Source organism: Rhipicephalus sanguineus, chromosome 2 (genome assembly GCF_013339695.2).
Source record: "Rhipicephalus sanguineus isolate Rsan-2018 chromosome 2, BIME_Rsan_1.4, whole genome shotgun sequence".
Classification (NCBI taxonomy): Eukaryota; Metazoa; Arthropoda; class Arachnida; order Ixodida; family Ixodidae; genus Rhipicephalus; species Rhipicephalus sanguineus.
Window position 1 is genome coordinate 163,420,629 of NC_051177.1, and position 16,060 is coordinate 163,436,688.

The 16,060-nt window shown below is 43.8% G+C and overlaps 1 protein-coding gene across 1 annotated transcript in view; it reads left to right on the forward strand.

Annotated features, from left to right (window-relative positions):
* The first annotated feature begins 1,486 nt into the window (after positions 1-1,486).
* Positions 1,487-16,060, forward strand: part of LOC119383845 (Down syndrome cell adhesion molecule homolog) — a 153,487-nt gene continuing 138,913 nt past the window's right edge. Inside the window, exons 1-2 of the mRNA XM_037652124.2 lie at positions 1,487-1,853; positions 4,503-4,664. Coding sequence (XP_037508052.2) covers positions 1,526-1,853; positions 4,503-4,664 — 490 coding nt within the window. The 5' untranslated portion in view covers positions 1,487-1,525. The remainder of the gene's footprint in view (positions 1,854-4,502; positions 4,665-16,060) is intronic.

Here is a 16,060-nt window from a genome sequence, read left to right on the forward strand (position 1 = left end):
CTGCAACTTTTTTATTGCTTGTTACATAATACATCTTGCATATTTTTCGCGTTCTTTAAATACTTGAATCCTGTAGAATCCCTGCGCTAAACTGGTAGTAAATAATCCATTGTTATTTTCTGGGATATATTTATGCGTATATCAGTGCACATAATATAAAAATTGTAACGCACTTCTCTTAAAATAATAGATTTCAATTGTAGTTATCTAATAGTTGTACATGTTAGTTGAGAATGCCTTTTTATGTAATATCGCAGAACGACTTGTTAACGTTTGCACTACATGTACGCTTTGCTCTGTTGCCAAAAAACTTATAACGGAGCAAGAGCCTCTGTGAGGCTTCATGCATGTTGCTCTTGCTACCGTTTCTGCAATGGTACAGAAGAAATAAAGTTTTCTTTATTTCATTGTCTTTCTATAAAATATACTTTGTATGTGGAGATCAGAATGCGATAAAAACTTGGAGCTTCGACCGCAAGTATAGAGCGCCATAGCGTAAACGGGCCTCGTGCACGCGCATCGCCTTCAACCATGCAGCAAGAAAAAGGAACGTCTGTGCGCCTAACATTCGCCATTTCAAGCTATCCTTGGAATGTCTACTGGATGTGCAGTTGCTAAGTGTTTACTACGGCATTATTCTTTCTTTTGCAAATAGGTGAAGTACCCACTACTCGTCCCTAACGTGGCACGTTCACCTGCGCAGCTGCAGACTTTGTAATGGGTGGGCAGCATTGAACCGTGCTTTCTTTGTGCTATTCACTTGTTTTGACCCCCGCTGCGATTCTACGATTCGGACACGCAATATTACATCTGTTAAGAAGACTAAACCCGCTACACGACATTCTTATAGCTTTTTTTATAAACCACATTACAGCACTCGCGTGGCTCCGTGGTAGAACGCCTGCTTGCCACGCAGAAGGCTTGGGTTTGATTCTCGCTAGCCCAAAGATTTATTTATTAGCATTTATCTCGTATTTTCACTCCCGTACAACGCTAATGTTTTGCTCACGGACACCGACACCGGAATTCCTGCGAAATGAGCTCTTTAACACCACCACAATTATTCACTCTTTATCAGGTTCCGCTTAATGTGCTATATAGAGCCAGGAAACCGGATATTTTTCGTGTCGTTTCCTGAATACAGCCAGCATTTAACCAGGACCTGATTAAGGGTGTACTGTAGATGTTGTTTTCTTCTTGTGCTTTATTATGTTAACGTTATTGTACATGTGAGTGACCTGTCACCAAGACTTTAAAGCAAGTTGTTGGGCGGTACAGAAATAAACAAACACATAAGTAACAATAAATATTTCACTCTTCCTTCTTCTTTTACGATCACTGTTTATAAACTGAGAGAGGTGACGACCATCTCCGTTTCTCTAGGCTTGCTTCCCTTTTTTGACAGTATAGCTATTTGTCGCTTCGTCTAGCTTTCTTTAGTGGGTTTTAAGCAATTCTCGTCCCCATTCTGTGTTTTGCAGCCTGCTTGGCCACATCGCCTTGCGCCCACGCGAAGCCGCCGTCCATGGGAGACACGGTCTCCACGCCGTCCCTTCGTGGTCCCCGCTTCACCCTAGAGCCGCCTCACCGACTAGAGTTCTCAAACGCCAGCGGCGGCGAGCTCCGTTGCGAGGCCCACGGCGAGCCTGCTCCGTTGCTCGTGTGGGCAACCGCCGACTCCGTTCCCGTCACGGTGGTTCCCGGCGTCCGCGTCTTGGCCGAGGACGGCGCGCTGGTGTTCCCGCCTTTTCCAGCGGAAGCCTACAGACAGGACGTGCATGCAGCATCTTACCACTGCATAGCGTCCAACGAAATCGGCACAGTGGCAAGCACAGACGTCCACGTCAGCGCTGGTGAGTGAGCCGATTCCTCGGACATTTTTAACGCAATAGCGTTAGAGAGCTCGTGCCGTAGAAATTCCGGTGTCGGCGACGACGTCGCTACCGACGCTTGTGAGCGAATAATCAAGAAAGACGCAAATAAAATAAACAATAAAAATCTTCGGTCCCATTGAGGATCGAAACCGGGCCGTTTGCGTGGCATGCAGATGTCCTACTACAAAGCCACGATATTACTTGCACCAGCTTCGGAAAAAAAAGCACAACATAAATGCCATGTAGTGGAAGGAGTCTCCTTTACGCATTTTGTTCGGCAGGTGTCACGACGAAAACGAGCTCATTCGGCGATTTGTAGGCGCATTGGCGAGGCCATCAAACTACGTTTTTCGCGCGACGCCATGCTTCGAAGAAAGCCGGGATAGTGCAGCCATCGCCGCTAAAATCACACACGATCTTTCAAACAGCTCCAATAATGGACAACTATGTCCATCTAGCAGAAAACATATCAAGCCAACGCCTGCTTTCTAGAGGAGGCGTTGATCAAGCAAACAGCAAACGTTAGATAACGTGCTGCCATCTGTGAGGCATTGTGAGAAATATGTCTTTTTTTTATTGGCGCCAGTATGCCCTAAGGCATAAGGTAACTAGAAAGAAAGAGTTCCGTTTCTCGGATAAAGGCCAGGAGCAGTCGATGCAAAGGCCCGTGAGTCCAGCGCGTTAAGTCAGGTGGTAGACCGGGGTGGTAGTCAAAGCCTCGTAGGTGGCGGGTAGAAATATGTCTCGACTCTTGCACAGGGAAGTGCTTTAGATCGAAAACCTGTACTTAGTGGTTCAAGTGCGCAGTACGGGCCGGATTTCGCTATCGCGTTCAACCCTTAAAGGCGAAGCTTAAGGGTCCCCCAATTTCTTTTTTATTAAGCAAAATCATTTGCTGCATCCCCATATGGTATATTAGAGTCCAAATGCTCGTTACCTTGCACATACAATGAACCATTTCTCTTAAAGGGCCACATGCAAAAATGACTACTAAATGGAAGTAGCCCTTTCTTTCCCTCGCTTAGCGCACGTACGAAAATAGTGGATCACTTCCGTGTAAATGGACGGGTACTAAATTTAATACAATTTCCGCTATATAATGCTAAATGTGCAGATTGGTCTTACATTTGAATAAATGCGCCGCTTTAGTTTGTGTCCTTATTGCAAGTCTTAGATCGACGCTGTGGTGGTTTGTGCATCACAACCGGCTGAAAGAAGCCACTAGTGCACGTGATGTTTTATCGAAGCACAATTCTCGCGAAATATTTTTCACTCAGAAATAACGTTCTATAATTGTGTCGCATGAAAAGCCAAGCGGGACTACATTTTTGAGTTACCGAAGCCTATTTGCAATAATAGTCCTGGAAGAACTATGCAAAAAATGACTACTAGATTTCCGTTATACTAGATGCAATGCCACGTTTCGTAGAGTCAACTAATAAGTGCTGGTGCAACATCTAGAATTGCTTAAGCTGCGGGAATGACAGTTATAAAACGAGAAAAAGAACGCATAATTAGGGTAAGGCGGGGCAAAACGCGACAAAAATGTGAAAATAGTGAATATCTTTTTTTTATTTCACTCGTTACCATAAAATGTCAACACAGGAGCTTTCTTTTGGGTACAAGGTATGTGCTACATAAATATGGCCATGCTTCGATGGTTCAAAATATTATTTTAAAAAGAAACAAAAAATGCACCACATGTCTCATTTTGCCCCAACCTGCGGGGCAAAACGAGACGCTGCGTGAGGCAGAAAGAGAAAACGTGAAAAAATATTATCCTTTCAGTTCTTGCAGTAGAAGCACTTCAAATTCACTCCGTGGGTAGCCACGCAGTCTTCATGCGCCCAGTCTTTGCACTCCACGCATTGAATCCACATAGAACCCGGCGCTGTGCTGCTCCTAAACTCCTGAAAAGCATTCAGTGCTTTTTTCAAGTCGTTTTCCTCCCAGGAAACCCTAGATGATATTCCTTGTACGTCCGGACCATCCTAAACAAAAAAAAATATCATATATAATGAACGTAAATAAATGGTTCCCTCAATAAGACACTCTTCAAGGCAATTCAATGCCTTTTTGTCGCATTTTGCCCCCCTCAAATGCCCGAATTCAAAAAAATTTCCCCTTTGGCCCACGGCACCAAATGAACTAAACTTTTGATGTAATGTAGGTAGTAGTATAAAGCAACAACATAAATACTTACATTGTTGTACTGATGCCGGAGTAGCTTCATGCACGGATCCGAAAATTTGGCCGAGCAGAATTTTGCCCCTTTTTGGCGGGTCACGAACACACTGACATCAGCCGCGCAATTTTTCCCGCGCGAACGCTGTGAGCAATGAACTTCTACACATAAAATGTCGAAAACTACCGGCACCTATCGCTGAAATAGAGAAATAAAGAAAAGGTACTTTTTCATTAGCTTTAGAGGGCGGCAATGTCCAAATGTCGCGTTTTGCCCCGCGTCTCATTTTGCCCCGCCTTACCCTACATAGTTGTTTGGTGTTTTGTATTACGTCATATTCTATTGCACTACTTGATATGTTAATAAAAATGAACCGTTATTCGTTTTTTTAATTCTTCATTATAAGATGCACGAATTTACTATTTGCGCTTTCTTGTTCGTAGTTGTGGACTACCACTACGAGCCACGCGTGCAGGACGCCTTCGTGATCCGTGGCAATACGGCCGTCCTCAAGTGCTACGTACCTTCATACATTCGCCAACACACGGTGGTCGACGCCTGGATCCGCGATGACGGCTTTACCATCAATGCATCCGGCAACAAAGGTGCGTTTCATTTGGCTCTTTAAATTTAGCGAAGTTTAAGTTAACGCACACATCACGCAATAACGCATGGAACTGAGCGGTGCGTATCCATTACATAAGTAATTCGCACGCGATGAACACTACGCCGATTCCGCATGAGTGGCTATTCTTGCTGCAAGTTTGACAGCAATTATTCCTGGAGACTTGTGTTAGGAACCATATTGTTCTAAATGGGTATGCATTCTAAAATATGCCGCTTCAATAATTTTATGAAATATACGCGCTACATTTATCCATTAGAAGTTGATTGAGGAGAAGTTGTAGTTTTTTCAATTCTCCCGCTTACCCCTTTCCTTGTGCTGAATAGCAAACCGAAAAACATCTGCTTAAATTCCCTGCCTTTCACTTAGCTTTCTCTCTCTCTAATTCGACTAATACTGCTCAATTAGTATATCGATCGTATATTACACAGACAGTGTAAAAAGATATATTAATGTATGAAGAATCCCCTAATGCGCAACGCATATATTACCATTACGTCTACGATTTGACAAAAATTATGCTACCTTTTCAGCCCAGCATTTCATTTTTTTTTCGTTCGCGTAATGTTTTTTTCTGTATTCTTACGGATAAGTCTTGCAGTAATGGCGGGAACAGATTCTAGCGCATCAACATTGTTATATGGTGTTCATTTCATACGGCTTCCCCTTAATCCATATGTGTGTACGCAAGCCGCGTGTACACGAAGCCTCTGATGCTATGAAAATATGTGTTGAATATTCGGCTTGTTCGTTTGTAATGATACTGGCAAAATTTTGCAGCGCGCGAACATAAGAAAAAGGAGAGAGTAGACTGAAAAAGCGCTCGACTGACTATATTTCGGATAGTGGCAAAATATATATGTCCGGAAAAAGGAAGATAAAAAGCAAACATACTAGTCTAATCAAAGCATATGTAATCTAAGCACGTGTGACGGATCCGCTATTGCCTTAAAGCCCGGCCAAGTATTCACGTTCTAACTGTGATAATGCAACTGATGGGGAGCTCACGCAGTTTCACCTAGTAAGTGCACTCCACAGCGCTCTTTCTGTCTACTCTGTCCTTTTCCCTATGTTCGCGCTCTGTAAAAACTTGCCAGTATGGCTATGGGAATCTGCATCATACGAGGAACGGAGGCGCTCCAGGTTACTCGCTTTCGCTGAACGTTAGCTGCTTTTTATGCTCATGTTTCCACCCTAATAATGCATGTTAATGAGGAGCCTGTAAGGAATAGTCACACGCGACCTCTCTACTTAGTGACATGAAGAACTGCATTTTACTCATATTACCTTTAGATATTGACATACGCTGCGTAGCGTAAGGCCCATTTTTTTTAAAGCACTCGCAATCGCCATGAAGTAAGTGCAACTTTACGATACAGATGACGAACGCTTTCTGCAAGAATGACATACGCGAACAACGTTTCAAGAAATTTACCGCTTTGTATAGATTAACAATTTCATCCACGACGACGAGCGCAAAATACATTTTAATGCATATCCAACAGGGCACATACAGAGTACTTGTTTTTTCTAGTCGTCATGCGCTGAGCAGTAATTTTGAACTTCCGTTTAAATTTGCCGGTTAAACTAGTCCCTTGCAAACTGTATGGACTTGCGTTGAAACGAAGCTTCGTAGAACGTGTACCACGTTAAGCCTGTCACGGAACAACGCCTACTGACATTGCGCTCCCGAAATTGGATCTGTTCGTTGAAAGCGCCTGCTGCACCTGCCACGCCTCGTCGTCGCTTCGAGTTCTGTGTCTACGCTCTACAGCTCAACTGGAAAGCATGTTGTAAGGATCTAGAAAACGCGAATGGTTCTATGCGTGCATCAAAGTGAAATCTTCAAACAAATTTAGCAATTGAGATCGGGGGCGCAGGTGTTTTTTCGGGGAGACTAGGCTTTACGCAGTTGAGAGCAGCCAAATTTGTGGCTCTCGGCGGCAGCGGGCGAAAGGGCTTCAGAGTGGGTTGAAAATTTCGCTCTGCTTTTAGAAAATGTGATGAGGCATTAAGGGCAGCCTCGTTAGTCGTGGTTGTTTGTAGCTCCAAAGTGGTGACAGGTGCCCCGATTTAGGCCAGTCAGCTGAAGAATTATCCGATATCACGTTGAGCTAACACTTGTCAGGATTGAGCAGGCTTAATCATTGCGACTCTTCGAACAGCCTACGATCGTTAAACATATAGTAGGATCATACATCTGAGATGAAGATCGCCCTCTGTAATACTAAAATCCAGCCATCTTATAGAATATCGGGAACGTAGGTAGAAAGCTGTGATTCAAGTCATCAGGTCAGCAGCGCGCAGATTCAAGAGTAAAATACTTCTCGCTCTGAAAGCACTACACTCGCTTTCCAGTTTGCACCCTGCTGTCGCTTGTGCTCTAATGAGCTCAAAATTCGCAGACGAATATATCTTCCTGACTGTTGAGTCAGAGATTATTTCACAAAAATTATACGCAGCTGCCAAAATAACATTTTGTAAAGAAAGATATTTTCTTCGCTCAAATATGTAGCCATTCTGTTGGATTCTGTTATAACCTGATTGCTGGGGAGAGCTTCAAGTATTTAGCAGCGCAGATACTCTGTTTCTCTATGTTATGCACCAGATAGAGTTATATGGTTGCCATAATACACTCTGTTGGGAATTTGAGGTTGCATAAATCTGTACTTTGTCTCCGGCTAAATAACTTTCAGTTGCGCAATTATTTCTCTTCGCTATTTACTGAAGCTTCCATTGCGGCAACTTTGCTAGAGCTAATCTCATCCAAATCGCATGTGGGTCATTCCACGTCCACAGTCCCAGTCAGGGCGCTCGACAAAAATCAATTTCTCTAAAAAATTTGAGAAAATTCCACACATGTAGACATTAGTTCTACAGCATCTTTCCAAAATAATTTGCTCTTTCTTATGCAGCAAATTCATCTGGCTTCTATTGCCCCCACAGCAAAGCAATGAAATGGTGGGACTAATCTTCAAACATTTTTTTCTCAACTAAAATAAAAACTGCTTTGAATAAACTGTCTCTGGACGAAGTTGTTATGATTCTGAATTGTATGCACTTTTCCGCTTATTTTTTCTTGGACAACATTAGAGTGCTACATACGTCTCAACATAGGCCAACGTTGCCTTTTTGCCAAGTTAGGATTTTATTTAAGAGCCTTTGCGCCGTACAGACGCAAAATAATGTTTTATGTCACAGAAGTTTATGGAGAGTTTTATAAAAACAATTCATGCGTTCGTTCGATAATTGCCTTTTGTGAAAAAATCCTGAAAACACACTGTACTCAATATTACCTACGCGCTAAAGAGTAAAGAATGTAAACTACTATAAGGAACTGGCCTATAATGGAATCACGATGCCAGAAAAACGCGAAAAAGCAAGTGTTGAAAGAATGCCTGGAATGGTCGATTTATAGCGAATTTTTTTCGCACCTGGTTTTCCGAAAATGGCGCTGGCGTGCCCAAAATTTTTTTGCCGTTCAAATTATCTTGGGAAAATACTGTATAAAGTCTATATGCGTGTAATTTTCTCAGATTTTTTTAGAGACATTGATTTTTGTTGAGCGCCCTGATTTGGACAGCTGGCGTGGAATGATCCATGTACAAGTTGTAAGGCACTGTCACCCACCGAAGCAGATCTAAGTACGTGTTCTCTTCAATAAGTTTAACAAAAACTCGCTTTGTTTTCTGGGTCATGGCTGAACGTACACATCTGCCGTTTTATCAAGTGCAGTGGCTTTCCGGTCAATTCCAGCAACGACCTTTGTAATATAGCCGGCCTAGTTCGACCATACGTCCATCCATCCCGTTATCGTACCCACTCCCCGCAAGCTCCTATGCTTTACAAACAATTTGCATTGTGGTCGCCGTATAAACATTGCAATCGATATGGCTTTGCCGCCTTGATGTGAGGTCCCTATAAACCTATATCGATTCAAGGCTCTCTTTCCGATGCTAATGAACATATCTATTTCAAGCTGCCTGATCGGAACAGTTCGTGATTTCTTATAACCTTCTTTTTTCTATGCCCGAACATCCTGAGTGATCTCGTTCAACCTGAAAACAGTCCCAGCAAATGACAGGCGAATATGACAGCAGCAAAATGACAGTAGCCTTGCAAAAGAATAAAAATATAAAAGTAGAAAGGAGTTATCCCGTATATCACATATTTTACAGTAGTAGCAGCTTTCCCTACTGAAAACGTCAGCCATCGGCGTCCTCGCCACATTTTACGCGTGCTTTGCCACATGTCTTGGTAGAGCGACGCTCACCACTGACGCTATCAGGGCGCTTCGCCGTTACCTTCATGAGGTCAGAGTAATTGAAACGGAGCCTTCTAATTACGAAAAGTCATAAAAAAAGCACTCAGCAACCTAACTTTAGTTTTGCGTAGGTATTTAAGAAATACGAGCAATTTGAACCGTGGATCTCATAAAGTATTCGATAGTGTGTTTCTCAGCGATGGAAAAAATCTTCATTCGCTTTCAATCATCTTTGTTTCCCACTGTTACTTATTGAAGTATTCGTATTATCAATGACTCCATGCAGTAGGTTTCCAAGTAATCGTCGAGAGAGAGAGAGGGGAAGAGGAAGGCCGGGAGATTAACCAGATATTCGCATCCGGTTTGCTACCCTATTCTGGGGTCTGGAAATAGGGGTGGGAAAGAAGGTGTAGGGGGAGAGAGAGAAAAAAAAGACGCACACACACAAGGAGAAAAGAGGAAGAGCCCTGCCTTCTCCTCATTTTTAATCTCTCTCTCTTTCACACAACTGAGAGCAGCCGGCATGTGGCGGCCCCGGTAATTCTGCAGCACAAAAAGCTGCATATCGAAGCCTGACAGAGCTCTGTAAGTCCTTGGTGCGCACCCGCGGCTTTGTCCTGCAGCACCTTGAGTGACTGATAGGAGCAAAGTCGGAGACAGCGTATCTTCAAGCAAATTCAGTGAGCTAAACAGCAAGCTATGTCTGGCAAGGCGTCTTGATAGCGTAATGCATAAAAGAGGCAGAGCGTCGAATGGGAGGCGTACCGGTGCTTTAGGATTGCTAAGTGATATCGTAGTTTGCGAAGTGCGCGATGGTGACATACTCAAGCACTTAGAGTGCTTGCGAAATTGTGCGTATAGTACGCGTAGTACCGCCTAACGTCAACGTGGCATGAAATGCAGCAATAGCAGACAACCGTTGACCGAGACAGGAACTGCTTAGACAGTTACGTTTTGTGTGCTTTTTTTTGTTAGAGGCGGTGTCCTTCCATCCGATTGTCTAGTTTCCTGTGACCAGAGTGGGAAATTTTCTGCTGTTTTTGAAAGGAAATGAGCCATTCCCTGCTGTATGCGGTGCTATATTAATTGGCTCGCATGTTCAGAGGAAGATTCACTACTCATCTATGTGTTACAGGGCCCCTTTAATCCGCACTCAAATCTGCATAAGGGCCGAAGAAAGGAAGGAGCCGGGTTGGTTACTGTGCGTTGAACTTACACAAACACTAACACAGTGGTCCGTCCTTCTAGTTCTTGCAAACACATCTTAGCAGAAAGAGGATCTCTACTCATAATAAAACGTGGCTTCGACAGCCCCATTTCGTTAGCACATTTTCTGCGATCATGCCCCTAAATAGTGTAACAGCGCAGTGACTTGCGTGTTTATATCTGAGTCAAAATATGACCTTGATCCAAAGTAAATAATGCGACAAAATACCGATTTATCGGCGTGTGCCGCTTATGAATGGGTGGTAAGATATGAAAGACACTCGTGGTCGGCAGATAACAGACATAACACGAAAACATGGATGTTAACATCGCATCGACTAATGACGCATCACATTGCATCGCATCATAAACCATCGCATCAGCTAGTGCCGGAGCAATTTGACATAGGAGAGAACAATCATCGATCACATAATCGCGGTTGTAACGGTGGTGGTGAGCAGGGTTTCTGATCTGACCTAAACACCTCATTGTATGTCGTAAATGAAAAAGCCGTCTTGTTTTCTGGTCTCTTAAGCTTGTAGCTATCATTGTTACTTGCATGGCTCGCTGCGTCGTCCTCAATTTAAAGGGGTCATGAACCACTTTTCTAAGTAATGATCTAATGACCTCAGTATCGGAGTTTGCTGCCCTCCCGAATCGATTGCCGCAAAAATTTCTCGAATCCGTCAAGAATCAGCGGAGTTACGGGGGTTTGGCTCATGCTCCCAGCACTTTCTCTCTTTTCTCGTGCCGACGAGCGCACTGGAAGCTAGACATGAAGGGATGGCACGGGGGAAAGAAGTTATGCCAGCGCGCGTCATGAAACGCGATCGCTCTCTCGCTGTGATTCGCGTGCGCGAATGCGGCTACCATGTACTGATGAGTGCGGCGCCGGCAAGTGGCGGCACCCCGTGGCAAGAAGCGCATCTGATCCGAACGCTGCTCTCGATTTACGTCGGCTATCGGCCAATAAGCATGTTATGTCTCTTGCGACTTAAACTGGCAGATCCGCGACGTCAATGTGCAGACGCCCCGCCCACCGACGAGAGTGAGAACCGGCCTCTGTTTGAAAAGAGGGCGCTTGAGGAAACGGCAACTTCGCGCTCCGCTTGTGGCCTTTACGCGGCACGCACGACTGTAATATTTGGCAGAGCAGTTCATAGCCGTGTCAGCTTTCCACAGGATGTGTTTTTTCAACAAGCCCAAGGGGTGCTTCATGACCCCTTTAAGTTGAACCCTTTTTGTAAGCCTCCATGTTTCTGCCTCGATAATGGGCATTAGTTTAGATTTTATATATTTTCTCTTTCTTCTCTTCTCTTTCTTGTCATTCATGATCTGTGAATACCTGCCAAATGCGCTCAACCCCATTCTTTTTCTTCTAGTTATTTCAGTCTCATGGTTCGGTTCTGCGGTCAGTACCTGTCCTAAGAAGACGTATTCTTTTACCACTTCCAAAGCCTCGCTGCCTATCACAAAGCGCTTTTCTCTTCCGAGACTGTTGAACAGTAGTCAAGTTTTCCGCACCTAAATTTTCAGACGTACCGTTCCACTTTCTCTGTCCAATTTAGTAATCATGATTTTCAATTTGTCCCTGAGTTATTCATCAACGCAAAGTCATCAGTGAATCGCAGTTTACGAAGGTTCTCTCTATTATCTGATATCCCTGAGTGGTCACTATCGAGGACTCTCGAAACCTCGCGTAAGCACGTGGTGTATAGCAATGGAGAGGTCGTAACGCACTGGCTTACACACTTCTTTATTAGAATTGTATTGGTTTCTTTATGAAGTACTATCGTGGTTGTCGAGTCGCTGTAGGTTTCGTCCAGTGTTTTACATACAAATAGTCTGTCCAGTATTTTAATTGGTATAAATCATAGAATGACCTGAATGAACCAGTTTAGTCGTTTATGCGTCCATATGCAAACGCAGGTGCCGTCAATGAAAACTTTGAAGGACATGTTCTTTTGATTGATCGCCCCCTCTTAGGAGGTGTCTGCAAGTTCATCTGCGCCACAATAAGACCAGTTATGCAGAGAAGACATAATGAGAATGAAAGTCATCGCTAAGGTTGACCGTTTTCGAATTACCAAGTGGATTTCTCTCCACTGTTGATCTAGCACTTCTAGGACTGTTCAAGGACTTCTCTTGTATATCCTTTCAGTGACAGTTACGGTGAAACCGGAGTTTGTGGTAAATGAGCTAATGCACTTAGCGCCACGAATTTCACATTGCTACGAAGACTGATGCGCAGGACTGAGGGAGAGACGGTAGTTAACAAAAGCTAGGGATTCTCTGGTAACAAAGCACTATACATGAAAACGTGTTCATCAGCGAAACATGAAAAGAAAATGTCTGTTAAAGGGCAGAAAAAATCAATGTATGTTCCCTTTTTCGAAATCATTCTTAGAGACTTCACGACATTCATACTCTTTCGGCAGTTCAACAGTTTACATGCACAAGAGGGTACACTGACATTATCGGCCCACAATGCAGTGAAACACTATATTTTTAACGCAAATGGGCGTAAGTTGAGTTTAGAAAAGCAGCGGGTGTCTTCAATGCTGACGCCACATAAACACGGTTGAGGTTTCTCTCATATTTCGGCACATTAGCGTTCATTTCCGCAGATAACTGAGTGATGATCATGCGAAATGTTCTTTCAGGAACCACGTAAGTGGCTATTTCGCGCAAAGAAAACACAAGGGGAGGGTTAAGGGGAGCGCAAACCCTCCCCTTAACCCTCCCCTTCTGTTTTCTTTGCATGAAATAGCCACTTACGTGGTTCCTGAAAGAACATGAACCGACTAGCCGAACAACGTGTGCTTCTGGATGCGAAATGCTCTGCAACCCAATACCTACAAAACATACAAGCAGGTGGCATCAGACAGACAATGCGAACTCAAACGTCATCCATATCCACTTTATGCTGAGGTTCATATTGGTGATAAATAGAAGCGTTTCGAGCTTACACCGAAGCTTTTTTAAATATATTGTAGTAACTGACTTAGCGACTGCATATCAGATTCCCAGGTTTTCTTCAAAACGAGCTCTTACTCGTGTCAGGAGCTTAGCAAATCCTGTTTCTTGAGACGGAAAAAAAAACAATGTATCTGATACCATAAAAGCAAGAGCAATAAATAACGTTGCAGGTTTCATGTAGGTACCCACACAATTCTTAGAAGCACGTCTGCGGCGCGTTTGGAGGAAGCGGCACGTCGACGCATAAGGCGTATGCGCCTTGAGTTAGTGCATGCGATCACTGAGATGTTATCGATGGGTTAACCGCCCATATTGGGTTTAGTTAGGTGGCATATTCGTGCTTGCCTAGAAATGTTAGCGAGTCAGAAATTATGCTTCCCATCCAATTACCTTGTTTGAATTTACATGAGTACTTTTTTATTGTTTAGCGCACTGCCATGTGGGCGTCAATATTTCGTCGTTCGCTTCTCTGTATCTGATAAAGAGGCCATGCCTGTTTACAATGGCGTGCATACGTTCAGTTCTGGTGCTCAAAAGGGACTCGCTCACAGTATGAAAGTATCATTACGCTCAGAGCGGGCACGCTTGTTTACAGAGACGTGTAGACTATTATCATAATCACCGGGTGGATGTAACATGGTCTTGAATTGTCGCGGTGAACAACGCTTTCTATATAATGGAAAATGGTGCCCTATAATGTGGCAAGCTAACGTTCGACGCATGATTCGATTCCACAACCGGCTTTTGTGCGAACCCCAAGCGCTGATGCCAAACGGTTTACTGGGTAGGAGTATACCAATAAAGAAGTGTCTTTCGTTTGCAGAGTGCATTGAATTGGTCTTTTCTTTTGGACCACTGCGCATTCGATTTTATGTGATGATAGGAATCTCCTTTGTAAGCGCAAAAACATTTCGTAACATTTTATTTCAAGAGCTCTGAGAAAATTGCGAAACCTTTACACGTAGTCATTATTCCTTTAGCTGGTCAGATTTATCCTGCTCACGCCTTCTGCACAATGCTATTAATAAGGAAGTAAATACAGCGATGGAACTTATGTGCCCTTCTTTTACCGATAGTTCATTTCCAGCTTCATTCTAGTGTGCATGCAGATGATCACGCAATATGGACAGCAACAATGTTCGTGTGTAGCTACAACATTAACTGCGCCTACCGACGTCAAGTTGTTTATGCTGCTCTTTCGTTTCCTTTTATGTCGCAAGTACTCGAAGAAAACTGACTCTTCAATCGACTAACACTTAGTAATAAGGCCATATGTTTTCCTTGGGCGCATTACCTGTTTGATTTTTATAGCAGCGCCAAGGAAAAAAAACAGCTTCTTTATGGATTCATCTTCTTTCGTTCAGATATATATAAAAAAGTTATTTATTAGTGGACACAGTATGAAAAAACACTCGCCCTGTTCATCGACACATTGTTACCCTAATTACCCTACTACATAAATTAGCGCCTGCAACTCGTCGTTCAATTCCACGAATGTTTTTACATAACCAGCCCATGGACGTGCTTTGTTCTACAAATATGGTGAACCAATGAAGAGAACAAAAAAGCGCTGGCTTGGTGCACTGAATAACCGTATTAGCGGAACTTTTCATAAAGACATAATAACGGTTTGTGCTGACGAAATGCGACTAATTAATAGAATAACGGCGCGAGCCTATAACCTGACACCAGCTACAATATTCATATATGGCAAAAAGTATTGCGATTCTTTTTTAGTTGTACATCGGTTACATATAAAAAATATAATAAATCACGGATACTATGTAAATACCTAAATCTCGTATGTTCATTCGCCACTCTTGAAGGCAAGAAAGTGAATAATGGAGTTGGGACGGAAGAAAAATGGAAGAACGTTGGAAGAGAGTTCGGCAATTCACTAGAGATTTATTGACTTTGATTTTTGACAGAATGACAGTCAAGCGCAGTGCCCGGCTATGCCGTACATAGGCCGCAGCGATATGCCCGCAATTCCTGTCCTATTTACAAGGCCAGGCGCTAGGGCACATCCTCGAGCTTACACTTTTAGATGTGAAGCATCTTATAGCGGAGTTCAATCCCGTGGTGGTGGTGGTGGTGGTGTGCGGCGTGACCACCCTTACTGCGCATGCGCAAGCCTTCTCCACTTCCCCTCTCCACTCCCTCTCCCCCCTTTTCCTCTCCACATCACCTCTCCCCTTCCCTTTCCCCTCTCATATCCCTTTCCCATCGCCCTCTCCACTTCCCCTCTCCATTCCACCTCTCCCCTCCCATCTCTTCTCCTGTCCCCTTTCCACTCCCCTTCCCATTTCCTCTCCCCTCCCCCCTCCGCTTTCCATTTCCCCTGCCCCTCTCCATTCCCCCTCTCTACTCCCCCTCTCCCCTTTACCCCTCACCACTCCACCTCTGAAACGCGGGCTCTACATACCAAAACACTGCTTCACATCGCCTCATGGTCCCCTTTAGCGGGAGATGGTGTGATTTTTCATTTAAGACATCGTGCCTCTGTTAGTTGCATTGCCAGAAGACCGCCTGTACTTTATGCAGTGTTCATTTTTTTATATACAACTAGTTGACGCAGTACGAGGCCCGCCTACATTAAAGTAAAGGTAGCGTGTTCAAGGAGCAAACGAGAACAAGGAAAATGGATCAAGGGCTCATTCCCATGTTAGACGCAGCCTAATCAAAGTCAACACACTATGCCCCCTACGCCATTGGTGGCAAAGGGACGCTACTTGATGTTTCAACTATACAGTAGTGATTATGACAATGATTGAAAGCATTGTAAAGACATAAATGGAATTGACCGGTATTGTATGAATCGACGTGGCCATTTTAGAATAACAGAGAGCTGAGCTAGTTGGTAAGTATTCATTCTAAAAAGACAGGGCGTGCAAACAAGGACACAAGAAAGAAGTCAGGACACCACA